The sequence below is a fragment of the Nuphar pumila genome, chromosome 2 (assembly GCF_984573655.1).
Source record: "Nuphar pumila chromosome 2, dmNupPumi1.hap1.1, whole genome shotgun sequence".
In the NCBI taxonomy this organism is placed as follows: Eukaryota; Viridiplantae; Streptophyta; class Magnoliopsida; order Nymphaeales; family Nymphaeaceae; genus Nuphar; species Nuphar pumila.
In genome coordinates, this window is record NC_143250.1 from 29,928,127 (window position 1) to 29,943,922 (window position 15,796).

The window sequence follows — 15,796 nt, forward strand, 5'->3', positions numbered from 1 at the left end:
TTTCTAATGATGCAACGGTAACTAGTATTGTTAGCAAAATCTTATAAGCAATATAAGCATTTGAGAATAAACCATTCAATTTCGCCAAATAACATAGTACATCAATTGTTGTTCTTTCAGTGGTTAAATAACACCTCAGGGTCATCAACTCTGTAGATAAATCATAACCATCAATATTTGAACGTCCATCATGACTTAAAAATTTATCAAGCTTCTCACAATACTTCTTTAAGCTATTTAAGGGATCGGCTTCAGTCTTCAACTTCTCTAAGTTTAACAAAAATCCAAGTCTCTTCATATTGTTTAAATTGTTCAAACCGGAGTTGAAGGAAAGATCGAGCTTGATCAATTATAAACAGAAAATATTCTACTCTAAAAGATTCTTCACTTGATAGTATTACATCGTCACTGCCACTTTCATCAAACTGTTTCTTTCTTCGGGTTATGCATTTTTCTCGAAATTTAGGTTCAAACCTCATGTCACTTGCTAGTTTCTTAGCTTCTTCCATGACACTGGAAAATGGGAAACTCCGGAAGCGAATGTGAAACTCCCCACAATGGTCAAAGAGGGAGATTTCATGCACAAATCCTCTGAATATGGAAAAAACAAACTAATATTTGGTTTCAGCACCAACCCATTTGGTTTCTCAGAAGATCAAATGGAGACTCTTTTCAATTCCACCACAGATGGGAACCACCCTTATGGCAACACGGTAGCACCATGATCATACACAGCACATTCCAAAGAGTAAAATGGTAAATTTTTATTGACAATTTCCCTTAAATTTATAAGAACTGTAAGACATGAAGAAAAAAGTGCATGGTGATGGCAAACTTAACCAGAAGAATTGCCTTTTTCAAGAAAAAAAGAATAAAAAAAAAGATCAATAGCAAGTAAAAAGCCATGTAAGCACACAAATGGGCACAGACCAATAGAACCTAATGGTGGAAATTTGACTAAAAGAACACGAGAAATCAAGAAAGATGGTGAGGGTAGGGAAAAAATAAATGGAGAAATGAGAGTGGTCAGTGGTGCAAACTCCTCAAAGGACAAAGGAAGTTCTAAAACAAGAGAACATTAGAAAAGAAACACAACATGTAAGGAAGGTCTAATTTGAGAAACAATATGCCCAACATACAGGAGCCAGAAACCATCAAGAGAAGAAAGATGAAAATTTAGTCCAATAAAATATCAAGGAGACGTGATGCTAGAGATTGTAGGTGAAAAAGAAAATGAAGAACAAATTACTTTGAAGCAATGTGGTAAAAATTGTCATAAAAATGACAAGATTTATGATCATATCTTATGATACCGTAACATATAGATCATTGCATTGCATCTATACATATCATACAACACAGTGTGTCGTACACTATCGCCAAAAAAAGTAGGTTCTTTTAATATCTGGACATTTTAGCTCGGATCCATTATAGGGACTAGTAAATTGGAAAAAGAATTGATTCCTAAAAAGAATTGATTGTTCCTTTTCTAAACAAATGGGGGGAGCTTGGGCCTTAAAAATGGGCCCCTAAAATTTTTTTGGGCCCAGGGGCCCTGAGGCCCAAGCCTCATTGGCCTCTTTACAGGTTCGGCTCTGCTTGTTGGTACCTCACACTGCACACTAGAGGAGGGAGATTGAGAACCAAGCAAACTTCAAAAAAAATGCTCCAAGATAAAAAAATTGTGGAAGGGGGGAGAGAAAAGGTTTTTTTTTAAATGGAGGAATGACCGCTCTTCACCTTTTTGGCACCATTTTATATAGTTAGCCTAGGGTTTGAGATAGATGTGTGGCTAAGATTAAAAGTATGAGATGGAGGACTGAGATGAGATCAAACCCTCTTAAAAATGTTTTTCAATATATGAGCCAAGTCAAAAAGAGCACATGTTTAGTTTTCACAAGATTGAAAATTATGCTTTATATTTTTTTAAATACTTAATTCACTTTGGGATAAGCCTTGGGATCTCTTCCTGGGACCTTATTGGAATATGCATGAGAGGAAGATCCTTTCATGTATTTTTCAATGCATCTCCCCTCCCCATGTGCACATGGCATAGGAAAGGGCCCCACATGGAAGGTCAACCCCCACCTTGGGTTTGGGTTGGATTCAATCCCGATCCAACTCCAAACTCAACTCTAATGCATATTCTTCAATATACATTATCTCTATTATTTATATATATATGTGTGTGTGTGTGTGTGTGTGTGTGTGTGTGTGTGTGTGTGTGTGTGTGTGTGTGTGTGTGTGTGTGTGTGTGTTTATTGGATCTCCATGCCCTTCCTCATTGGATCCCCAATTGGACCTAGATCCAATTGGTCTGAATCCAATCCAGTAAGGATTAAAATAATTGATGCATAGAATTCTCTGCATATATTTTTTCATTAGATTAAATTGCATACTAATTATGTTTTGACAGAGTAATTAGTCATCCTAACCAACACATATAATTAATAATTTAATATTTGATAATTAAATCAATTATTCACAATTTATTTGTCAGTTGATCCATAATTGTCAATTGTACTGAAAACAAGCCAGAAAAAATAAAATTAAATCCCTAATCACTTACATAGATCAATCAAACTAGAAATCAAAATTTTCTCATTGATTAAGAATTTTTATTAACAATTTCAGAAATTTTGTGGGTCTAACAGAGGATGAAGGCGAAACTATTGTGTGTTGGAGGAAAGTGAGGTAGTAGGATGAACAAGATGGTGAGAGCATTCTTGCTATACTTCTTTGGCTCATGTTTATTCATCAACACTGGTGGAAAGTTAGTCCATGCATCGTACATCGAACTGTTTGAAGACCTTGATCATGTCGATCAATACGCATGGAGAGCAACCGCACGTGCACACCTGTATGCAAGTTTGAATAGCACGAGGAGTCGAAGAAAAAACTTTGTTGACATGTTGGTGTTGTTGAAAGTATTTATTCTTTTATTGTATCTAAACTTTTGATTTATAGTTATTTCTATACTTATATATTGTATATTAATCCTTGTTAATCCTTGTTATGCAAGTTTGAATATGGGAGTACATATCCATTAAAAGGCCTCAGATATGTAACGTTAACTGCCCATAAATTTTCACATGTTGCAATATGGAGTTCGTCATCCAATAAAGAGGGTCGTGATCGAAGATCAGTGGGTCCTCGCATGTCACGTGACAAATGTGTTATATCGCTTTGTAGGCTAACTAGGGCAAATGTAAGTATTATTATTTGATATTTCATATGTTTTTTTTAATAAATGCATGTTTGTAAGCTTAAGCATAAAGGAAATATAGGCAAATTGGTGCCCCTATGAAGGCCCGTTGGAGGAGGAGAAGAATGTCGATGTGGTTGTGGGGGGGTCAGAACATCACGAGGAAGGACATTTGGTTGCACAATATGAATAAAGTTGAGCATCAAATGGTCAACTGAGTCGTTCGACAGTTTGGGTTTTTTCAGCAACCAACTAGTTGTCATCACGCAGTTAGCAAATTTTTATTGCATGACATGAAGGATCGAACGAAGGATTACCGCACAATATTCCTCTTCGAACTTCAAGACTGGTGTAAGGGTAGTGAAGACATCGGCTTGTCATTCATGGCACATGCTACCAATGGCGATTTTGTAGTCGCCTAGCAGGTTACATGTTCTTCAATGGCAAAGAGGGACTTTTAAGAAGAGAAGTTGGAGAGAAGCACAAAAAGACCGTAGGTGGATCGAAGAAAAAGTTGACTCTTGCACTTGAAGAAATCAACATGCTAAAGAATATGATACGTACTCAAGAGGATATGATACATACTCAAGATGGCCTTCTGGAGAATACAAATAAGGTCATCGAGGAACTACGATCTCGGCAATCATAACATTCTCAACTGTAAAAATTTATTTGACTATTTTTGTTTTTTGTATGTATTTGAAGATCAACATTGTAACTCATTGATTTGTATATAATGTCATTTGAATGTTTCTATGAATGAATTTTTATATAAAGTCATTTGAATGTCATTGATTTGTATATAATGTCATTGATTGAATGTTTCTATAAATAAATTTTTATATAGTCATTTGAATGTCATTAAATGATTTGAATGTTTAAACTGAAAGGACTGATGAATGTTTAAACTGAAAGCATTGTTGAATGATTTGTATATAATGTCATTGTTTATATGTTTTCAAATCATTTGAATGTTTAAATGATTTGAATGTCTAGTTGCTTACATTCACTCTTATTTGGGTTGTTATATGCGAAACTCTACTTAAAAAACTAAAATCATAAAACTTCATAAATTCGCTTAAATATATGTCCACTTAAACTAAAACCACTAAAATTGCATATATCATACTTTTTTGCATATAATTCATAAATTTGCATAAATATATTCGCAAAAATCCTATTATTTCGCATAACCGCTGAAACATTAAAATTACAAATACCCAATTCATTTGTGAAATAGAAGGATTTTCGCAAACCAAAATATTGTTGTAAATATATTTATGTGAAATAGTGATTTATATGTGAAAATGTATGGATATATGCAATTTTAGTGATTTCAGTTTAAGCAAAGTTTCACAAATATATTTATGTGAAATATTGATGTATATGCAAAAACGTAGGATATTTATAATTTTGGTGGTTTCAGTTTCACCGAAAATTCACAAAAAAATTATACAAGTTCGTGAGATCCACATAAAAAACCTACAATTCTGGATTTAAGTGAGTGTTGAACCTAGCCGACGGACGATATAATTTTATCATAATAAGGCCTCAATTCGCAGTTGCAAAGTGTAAAAAGATCCTAACGATGTCGGATATTCGCGATTTTAAACATCGGGAGAATATAAAAAATTATAGGGTTTTTAATAAATTAGATCAAATTATCTGTACAGTACACGGGCATTTTTCATTTATTTTACCCTTCTAGCATGCTGAGAGGAACACTTTTACTGTATACTTTTTGGGTAACAATAAATGGAACATGAGGAATTATATTTCGTTTGTGGCCCTGCATTGCATTTCGAGATGGCTTCATATAGGCTGTTGGTGCAGCTTAGCCAGCATTCTCTTTTCTATCATGCTCCATTATCCATAAAATGATGGATAACGATAGATTTTTTAGGAGGATAATCACCAGTGGTGTTTGTCCTGAGAGTTGAGTGGAGGAGGCCAAGGGGCGATAAACACACCTTCACTGCCCCATAATCTACTGAAGCATCTTGAAGAACTCTCCTCACACGTGCTCGACTTGGGTGTTTGCAAAGCTTATTTGACTTCATCCTCTGACTGTCACATGGACACCATTTTAAATACCGCATCCTTTATACACAAGTCATATTGGAAATCTCATGAAAATGGCCGCGTTCCCCCTTATCCATGTGACATATTCCTCTATTCGAACCTGTCAATTATTTTGCTGAATACTGCAAAAGCCAAGTTACGTGATGGACATTTTAAGAACCATATATTTCGTGTAGGCAGACCGGGAAAAGGTTTATTAGCTAGTAGAAAATCATGCAAAATCATATACGTTTTTCTATGCCTATTCCGTCGACTCATCGTTGAAATAATTGCCTTGACTTCAAAAAGCATGTTTAGCTCAAAAATAAGCAAAAAGACAAAGAGACTGCATGTCATGCTTGCAAGTAAATCCAGGTAGAGGATGATTATTGCAAGCAAAATAGGCGCACCAGTCATAACATCTTTACCACTACATATTACACCAAATTAAAGGCGGATCATCATCTACACTGACAGTCAATACAACCAGACACTTAGCATATGCACAAAATCAAATACCCATGGCGTCACTCTACATCCCACATTACCCACGAAAGGACCATGACACCATAGCCTTAGGTATCCCTCAAATATGGCCATGATCAAAAGGAACTTTCTAGATGGGCTTACTGTTGAAACTTGAAAGAGGTGATTGCATTTGATGCAAACCTGTCAGTCTTCCACTTTGACTATCTTCTTGCATTCGAACACTCTATCTTCCTTTGCTAACATCATCCTCCCACACATTGTCCCATGAGTTTGAGGTGGCCTTCGTTCCCTGAATGTAACCATTTACTTGGGTGTCTGTGCCAGGAAGCATGCCGGGTCCTGTTGGAGGGCGGTTCCTGGGCTTCGTTTTGATTCCAAGCAATCTCAATACAAATCTCGCAAGTTCTCCATACAATAATCCCCCACGATCAAATAGCTAGAAAGACAAGCAGGACCAGCAAATTAAAACAAGGATCAATCTAAAGTGGCCGGTGAATTCAAACTTCACTCTATTTACCTGAAGAAGTGCAGTCATAAACATGTGGAATGCCTGAGTGTTCTGGTCAATAAGGATGGAAATTCGTCCAAAAAATGTAACAACACCATGCATCTGGAATGAGAAAAAAGAATTAAGTCAAAAGTCGAGGAAATTTCAAGACATTTAACCAATTTCACAGGGACATGGTACTAGACATGGTATGACACTTCAGAAATAAATAAACCTGTGTCAGTCACTGTCAATACCATGTACCCAACTTATTATATGTTCCTTTTCTATAATCTTGAACCTTCAATTTTAGTGTGCTTTTTCTTCTTTTTAAAATTGCCACTGTACAAATAGATCTGTATGACTTCTGAGTGACATTGACACTGAGATTATAACAATTGCATAATACAGATTTGAAGTCTTAAATGCCACACTTGTCCTATTTTGTTGTAAAATATCATGTCACACGTGAATGCAACATAACATCTAACTAGGGTAGGAGGTTCCAGTGCTAACAAAGAGAATTATACAAAGTGCGCAGATAGCACTACCCAACACCAAAATATCAAACCACCAAGCACTAACAGACAATACGTCTTACAATGTAGAAAACTATGTAACATGGACACTCCATTTAGGATGCCGTACCCGTGTTGACATGGGTACCGCCACTGGACGCAGTGCAGGTACGCCGCAGATCGGGTCCCGCACTGTGTCAGGTCGGGTAAAAAAAAACCGACCCATGTCAGGTTTTCTTAAAGAACCCCGACTCTCTCTCTCTCTCTCTCTCTCTCTCTCTCTCTCTACTCGCCTCTCATCTCTGTTTCTCTCTCGGCTCACCTCTCTCATCTCTCCCTCTCTCGATTTCCCCCTCTCTCGCGCGCGAACGTCTTCCCCTTATTTGTCTCCCTCTCAATTGCTCTTGTCTTCCCCATCTCTGTCTCCCTCTCAATTCCCTCTTTCAGTATTTTTTAAGTTGTTTTTCAGTTTTTTTTTGTTTTAAGGTGCTTTTCAGTTATACTTATATATATTATTAGATATTCAGACCAAATATAGATTGTCTATTTTCAGACAGAGTATAGATTATTAGATATTTTCTACTGAATATATCTAATAATCTAGATATTTCCATATTGCATGTAGATCATATAGCTTTACTTGTTATTGAATTTTGATTCTTTGAATAAAAGTTGTTGGACAGTTCTGTTACTAGTTTAGTTAGTTGTTAAATGTTAAATTAATTTATGTTGTATTGTTGGAATAATAGATTTTGATTTTTGAAATTTATGGAATTGCTGTGTTACACCCCTGTATCTGTACCAATGTGACAGGTAGAAAAGTTTGTACCAGCAGCCTACAAGCTCAAGTTACCACCAACTTCTCAGATTCACCCTGTATTCCATGTTTCTATATTGAAGTAACATCATGGAGAGCTTTTTGAGATAAACGTAGGTTCGAGCAAACCAATGCCTAGAGGACTAGGCCCAACTCAAGGAGGGGATGATACGAACTGGGTATGGACCTTCCAATTGGAGACCTAGTGGGACGCCACCCAAGAGAAGGATGACACCATGCTAATGTCATTCCCAGCTCTCTCTCTCTCTTCCTTGAGTCATCCAACGTGAAGGAGTTGGAAGAGTTAGAAGACCTAAAAGTGGAAAAATGCTAAAGATGAGCCTAATCTAATTTTGGGAGACCTAAAAGTAGAAAATGTTAAAAAAGACAGTCTAATTTTGAGATGACTGTTTATGAGTCTTCGAAGATGAAGGGGGATGTTAGAGGTCATCAATATGGGTGTTTCTCTATATAAAAGCATGTAATCCCCCTTTTTGGGGATATGTCATTGAAGTAAATCAAGTTCTATCTATCTATCTATCTCTCGTGCTCCCTCTCTCTTTCTCTCTTTTTTCCCGTTCTTTGTTTCTCTCGCTACTATCTTCTCTGCAATCTCCATAGTCATAGAGCACCTTATAGAGATCCATACATACGGGTCCCAATACTAAGAACCACCTCAGCACCAAGTCTAGCCTGGAATTGCCCAAACCTGGCAATGTTTTGTTTGTTGTTAACAGCAGAATTGTGTAAGACTTGCGCAAGCCGTATCTCCCAAACCATGTGGAATTTGGGGCTGAAGTTTAACCCCTAGACTCTTCCACGTGTCTTCTCTCTACCGCTTAAATTTCATGATTTTTCGATAACCCAGTAAAGTGGAATTATTTTTTTATTCAACCCTATCAAAGACAAATCATAGACCCAAACCAGTAAACAAAGAAAACTGGATGTCACTTCCAGAGCTTATATCTCCCCAACCCCGTGGAGTTTAGACCTGAATTTTGGTCAGGATATAGTTCCATGTGTCTAGAACCTACATTTAAAATTTCATATTGTTTGTGGAGTCGTTTGGGAGAACCAGATTTTCTTCCTGAGTCTATCAGAACCAAACAGGATTTGTCTTTACCTGACCTACCTAACCAAGTCCATTGAGCCTACGCCACCTAATCCGAGCCTGCTCGTATCAGAACCGGGTCCGTATCAGATAGCAAAATCCTACACAAGAACATATGTGCATTTCCATATTTACAGACATAAAGGCTGTTTAAGAAGAAAAGGGATTTTCATAAGCTACAACCATATCTGGAAGGATATAGATCATAATTTATTTGGACTTTACATGCAGTATACTAGTCATTAGAAGCAAAAACTACCCATGGCATTTAAAATCCCATGGCAGCTCGATCTAGAGATTATATCGTTACTTCCCAAAAGGACTTCCAGAATTCAAACATGAGTATCAACATAAATCCATAACATGAAAATCAACAGTCTTTGCAGAATGGATAAATGGATTGATAAAACCTGATCAATCATAATCCCACCAAAGGTGTGTGTGTGTGTGTGTGTGTGTGTGTGTGTGTGTGTGAAAGAAATAGCAGTATAAAACTAGAAATTACATGCAGTCCACAGGGGCCTCATGCGCTAGAAACTCCCATAGGTAGAGGCCTAGGAATGGTGAAGTAAAAACCATTTGAACAAAAAATATTAATGGTTAGTTAGCACTTGAAGGGATTCCGAAAGAACTTTACTTGATGGGTCAGTGAAAAGCTCAAACCATCTCTCTCTCTCTCTCTCTCTCTCTCTCTCTCTCTCTCTCTCTCTCTCTCTCTCTCTCTCTCTCATTGATGAGGCCCATAAATACAAAGGTCCAGAAAATATACGAGGCCATGCAATTTTATACAAGATAAAGTATACCAATGTAACCAGCCTCATGTAGTTGGGATAAGACCGCTTGATGATGATGAAAATAAACCAATATAAAGAATGGGAACCATTTTACTTACCGCCCGAAGGAAGGAAACCCAAAAGCCTGGAGGTGATGAAGGTGGACCAAATGGATTGTTTGGATCATGCTCACCATAAGGACCACCCATACCCATTCCATAACCTCCCATAGGGCCACCAAATCCATTGTTATATACTCCACCACCAAAAGGCCCTGAACCTCCATACGGACCACCAAAGCCTCTGTACATGTTGTTACCATAGAGGCCTCCACCATATGATCCACCATATGACCCATACTGTCCAGATCCATAACTTGAGCCATAATTCATACCAGAACCATAGCCTGCATTAATCAAGTCCAATATAATCAGAAAAGAATGTAACAAAACCAAAACAGTATGTGGCCAGGAAGGCATTTCTATCACAACAAACTATCTACCTCCATAGTTGTTCCCATAGTTTTGTTGCCATGGCCTCGTTGGCAGAGGCCTTCCAACAGCATCTCGACTTACAGCACCATTGTTCTCAGAGCTCATTACAACTTCTCCAGGTTTGGCTGTGCCTGATGCCTCAACAACTTCACTTGTTTTACCAGGGGTTGAAGGCTTGAAGGGAGTGGGGCCGGATGAACTACCTCCACGCTCCCAAGGTTTAGGAGGCAGTAAGTTACCTGCAGTAACATGATTCAAGTTCATAAATATGAAAGGATTTGTTTTAAAACCACATATATACAAGAGAAGTTCAAACAAAACCATTATTTTTGAAGCAATAGCCCAAGTAATTCATCTTTGCAATTGAATATTACTACTTAGAGCATGAGATCCTCAAGAATCTAGGCACCTCCACCCAAACAAGAGAGAGAGAGAGAGAGATGAAAATATATGTTTACTTTTAGCAAGTGAAAAGCTTTGCAGGCTTGCAGCTGAAGCTACTCGCCACACTGCTAGGCCTGGCCAAAGGGTCAAACATTGGCTGAATTTATATAACCAGATCTCTGACCTGGCATTTTCCCAGTGTGATACTCCAGATCCATATCTGACCAGGTCTAGTTTTAAACCAGACCCTGGTGGGTTCTCTAGAGAAAACACTAGTTTTTCACATATCTTTTAGATCAAGCCGTACGGATATGATCTACATTAAGTCAAAAAGCTCTTTTGGATCGTTTGTGTTATGTAGGCATGATATTTAAGAGCGTCAAAAATTGATGGTCCACAAAAAATCAAAAAAGGCGTAATCTAACTTGCGAGTCCTAATAGATAGACCATGACAAACACATTATGAGGTCAAATTTGACCAAATAAAGCTTGCAACCAAGACTTTCAACTAGTTATTTTGCTTACTTAGCTTTCTTTTCAGCAAATAGCAAACATAACAAAACAAACAAGCCACGTCCTAAATGGCTTACTAATACCTACCTATTTTTATCTATCAAGCTTCTTTTAACTTTATTGCTTCTTCATCTTTTAGCCGTCTAAGTTCCATTGCTTCAACTGTAATTTTCCACTCCAATAATTAACTTCCCCAACGGATTAAAAACCAGCTCTTTCCACTATCCAACCTCATCTATAATTTGCAACAATAGATCATCTCTGTAATAGGTTACTGCTTCTCTCTCTACTAAAGATGGCAAACTATTGGTAATAAGATACTGGATACAATTGAAGATGTTTTATCTATAAAACCTTCATTTATTTGATATCTGATATCCAGGCATAGTTTGCAACTTTGCAATCAGTTTTATAACTCTTCCCGCTACCCTCTTGGATAAATGGTCCAAACCAATCTAACAAGACCAATAGCTAATTATCAAATTAACAAATATGGAGTTTTTACCAATCCTTTTGGGAGAGATCAATAAGGAACTATTTGAATAGGGTTCTCTTTGTTCGTATAAGATTGACTATATTATTTACACAATATCAACCACAGTGCTTTCACACCTTCCATCTAGTGATGACCAAGTTCAATGTTGTAAGTATCATACCATATCATATGATACGGCCTAATATGTATTGTAACTACAGCATTTGCAACACAATACACACTGAATATGAGTGTGTATCATACCCACATGAAGTGTCTCATATAATATACAAAAAAGGGCATATATGATACCTATCCCTTTCTCTCTTTTTATTTAAAAGAGCCCTTTAGGGCCGACTCCATTTTATTAGAAGTCTTTGAAGAGGAACTCACACACTCTGGAGGGGTTGAGGGCAATTTGGGGGTCATTCCTTGTACAAGAAAAAACATTTTTGCATTTTTCAAGCAAGGGAGCATCTTTCTACCCACTATTCACTCAAGGGAATGGATTGGGGTAAACAAATCTCTCTTTTTCGCTTGTTGAGTTTTGTTTTGTTTTTGAGGAAGACAGCATTAAGAGGCCCAACCTAGCAATGGGGCACTCAAATAAAGAATGGTCACCAGCTTAAGCTCACACGCAATGAGGAGGATGAAGAGGGAGATGAAAAAGGAGGAGAAGAAAAATAAGATGATGATTGAAATCATCTACCTTGTTTTTTTTGTATTTTGAAAAATACTTGGTTATGTAAAACTTAATTATTGAAAAACACTTTGTTATTTTATTTTTGTTTATGTATGAAACTATGAATCTTTTGGCATGTTAGTTTAATGGCATACTATTTCATAATTTGCATTTTTCTTGTGAGCTATGAATGCATTTGTAGCATAAGATCTTTAATATTTGATGTGTTCAATATCTTATGCAGCTAGAGTTTTATATTATGCAATTAATCATTGTTTCTTGTGTTATGAATTTTTTACAATTTTTTCTATTTTTTGTGTTTTTATTAAAAATCCGAATTTATATGATGTGATACGACATGTATTTTGTTTTGGACCCAGATATGAGTTTCGGTACACTTTTTACAACCTTGACCAAGTTCTTTTGATAGTTTTCTCTTGCTAGGGCTAGATTTTTCATTTCAACTTAATTTTTCTTTTGTCAATTTACAAGCAAAGAAAGTAGGGCTTTTGCTTTCTTCTGTTCCACGTACACAAATTACAATGTAATTGTGTTTCTCCCCCCAAAATATAGAGTGAATTAGGATTTAGATCCAAGACCTTACCTTTAATAAAGGGAAGGTTGAAGAAGAAACCCTAAAAAAACCACTAACAAATTCTACATTACCACTCTACCGTTTTCTGCACTGTTACACGTGTAACAAATACCATCACCTTTACATTTGTTTTACACGCATGAAGTTCCATGGCAAGAAGAGGAAAGAGAAGCACAAGCGAAAATAACCAAACACATACATTAGAAAGGGAGCACTAAAAAGATTAACACTAGAAATGGAAAAGGAAAATGATAAAACTTAAACTTACATCAACAGACACCCTAAACCCATGGGTTGTCTAAAAAACAATTAAACGGAAAGAAAATGAAAATGAAGAGTAGAAGCATATATGCATGCATAAAAGGGATTTTTTGCAAGAATACACAATCAAAGGAACTTATGAGGCCTGTATTTGTGTCATCATCGAATAAGATTGGAATTCCGTACGTATCCCTTTGTTTTTCTAAATAATTACAAAAACTAGCGGGAAATTATTATCCTATCTCCCCAAATCTACTCCTTTTCTTCATGTTTCCATATAAACTTAGCCAAAAAACACATGAAATCAATAAGAAAATTATCCTCAGATTTAACAACCGATCTATAATCAATTACGAGAATCTAAAATAAACCCTAGAAACATATCGGAGAACTAAAAAAAAGGAAAAAGAAAATCACATCTTTCATAAACCCTATGATGCAATTACCGATGCAACATCCCAATATTATAAAAGAACACTTGTGGGTATTGGTTGAAAAGTATAGGTCAATCATGAAATCACATCTCCCAAAAGAGCAATATTATCTAAAACCAGACGAGCAAACCAAACTACCGAAATCCTAATCCTAGATAAGGGAGGAATCAGGAAGGCAGACGCCACGACGAAGGGAAGGAACGCGAGACGATCTATCACCAGGCGATTATGGTGATGAATCCCCCAACCTACCCGAAATAAGAAATCCAAGAGAAACTACTGATAGAACAGAGAGAGAGAGGGTAGCACCTCCTGGAGAAGAAGAGGAGAACGGCGGCTTTGCTTCCATTGGCGTCGATGATGATGGCAACACACCGCATACGCTGTTGTGGGCAGAGGGCGGAAGGGGAACGAGTAAAGGAAGGGCGGTGTGGAGGAAGAGACGGGGCGGATTCCCCTTCTCTCTCTCTCTCTCTCTCTCTCTCTCTCTCTCTCTCTATGGTAGAATTTGGGTGGAGCCCACCACGCAGATGGAACGAGTCATCCCCGTTTGTTTTTTCTCTCAGCTCCGCCCCCCTTGACTCCTTTTTTATTATATAGGGCCTAAGGGGCGAAACAGGGTAGGAGACGTAGCGACGGCAGCCATAACAGTCGAGAAGGGCCGCTTTGTCTGTAAGAGATGCCCCCACACGGATAGAACCTGGGCTCGAACCCACCTGACTTTATCGGTCATCACTCAAGTTCGATCGTTTGACTCGTATAGTCAAAAGATATAGAATCCGTCGGTTTGGCGTGAACGTTATGGTGGGATCTGATCTTAACCAGGTGACATCAAAGTTTTTTTTAAAGCAATATGGTTTACTACTGATTATGAATTTCTTGCAAATTTAAAAAAAAAAAAATCTGTACTTTGGTTTTATCCAAAAAAAAAGTAAAAAAATAATTAGATACAAGCATAGTGACAAAAATTTAAAACGACAAAATATCAGCAACCAAAAACTTCGGATAAAATTTTTAAAAAAAATGTATTTTTTCAGAAAGAATAAAAAAATTAAAAATATTTTTTATGAAAAATACAAATAAAATATATTTATAAATAAATGAATGATTTTTCATGATAAATAACCATTAAAAACATATGTATCATGTTTAAAATGTGATATTTATGTTTTCAGAAAAAATCATGATATTTTGAAAGTATCAAGAGAATTTGCCATTTAAAACTTTCATGTAATTTCTCACAATAATTATGTTATGGTCTCGCGTGATGGGCGAACAAAATATGATCTCTGAAGACAGTGAGTGACTGTGGCGACCTCAAAATGTTGTTCACACGTCGTTGGCCGAGTGCAAGAAAGTTTTAGTGATGGTCTGTCGTTTGTGATCAATTAGCCTAGTTTAGGCTCTGCTAGTGTCAAGGGCTTGTGTGTCCTCTTAGGAGAATGGTATGTTGGCCTTGCGATAGGGAGTCACCATGCATGAAACCAGAGGTATCAGGTTGGTGCAGGAGGACCGACCGAAGTTGGCCCTTCGTCAGCAATTAGAAAGGTGGGGCCGATCACACTCCGATGACTGTGATCAAATCGCCATGTTTGGGCCCAGATTGTGAACGGGGTTTGATGGGTACTCTTTAAGAGATGGGTATGTTGGAAGCACCTCACAAAATGGAGTAGACTCGCCAAACGTCGCAGTTGGGGGGAGGTTGGGTAGCTACAGTGCGCATGGTTAAAGTTGGCATCTGGTCAACTCTCAACTAACTATACAGACAAACAAGCACGACATAGTTAAAGTGTAGCGCCTGACAAAGAAAAATGATAGGGTTTTGGTTTTTTATATAAATGGCTAGTGAAAAAGAAATGAAAGTTTATGAAAATTGGTATGCATAAACTAGACATTCTAAGGAAAAAACTTCATTTTATAGATCTGAAAAAATGATCTTTCATTAGAAAGATATAAATGCAACAAGTCGATTATGCGCCTAGCAATGCTTGAGATTGCAAACAAACAGAGTTTCGACTTAAAATGCAAAAGAAATAAAATTTCTTCATAGAAATGGCTAAAAATTTACATCGATGAACTAAATATTTATATTAAAAAAATCTCTTTTACAGATCTAAAAAATGATCTTCCATTAGGGAGATATGATTCTGACAAAATAGACTAAAAAACGAACCACTAAAATGACATAGTATAATAGGGTCATGGTTTCTGACCAAAACTAGGCATGAAAAGAATATAGAATTTGATGAAAATTGACATGGACAAACTAGATTCAATGCTGGAAACATCTCTTTTTACAGATTGAAGAGATCATCTCTGGTTAGGGAAAAATTACTCCAACAAGTTGATCCAATTTCAGGAAAAAACTGGGCGGCCCAAAATTATAGGGTCTGAATCTTGATTTTTAAGAGGGGCAAATCAATTCAGATTGATCTGATTTTTGGTGAAGAATCTGAAGACACATAAAGAAAAATGCAGAAAAAAATCAGATTAAAAT

General features: G+C 36.8%; 1 protein-coding gene across 1 annotated transcript; it reads right to left on the minus strand.

The window, feature by feature from the left end:
* Positions 1 to 5,625: 5,625 nt before the first annotated feature.
* Positions 5,626 to 13,868, minus strand: PEX13 (peroxin 13). The gene is made up of 5 exons (XM_089995542.1): positions 13,609 to 13,868; positions 9,964 to 10,194; positions 9,581 to 9,867; positions 6,273 to 6,365; positions 5,626 to 6,191 (listed from the first exon to the last, which is right to left on the minus strand). The coding sequence occupies exons 1-5, from the start codon at positions 13,646 to 13,648 to the stop codon at positions 5,979 to 5,981; spliced, it is 864 nt and encodes a 287-aa protein (XP_089851668.1). The 5' UTR covers positions 13,649 to 13,868; the 3' UTR covers positions 5,626 to 5,978.
* Between the last annotated feature and the right edge of the window lie 1,928 nt (positions 13,869 to 15,796).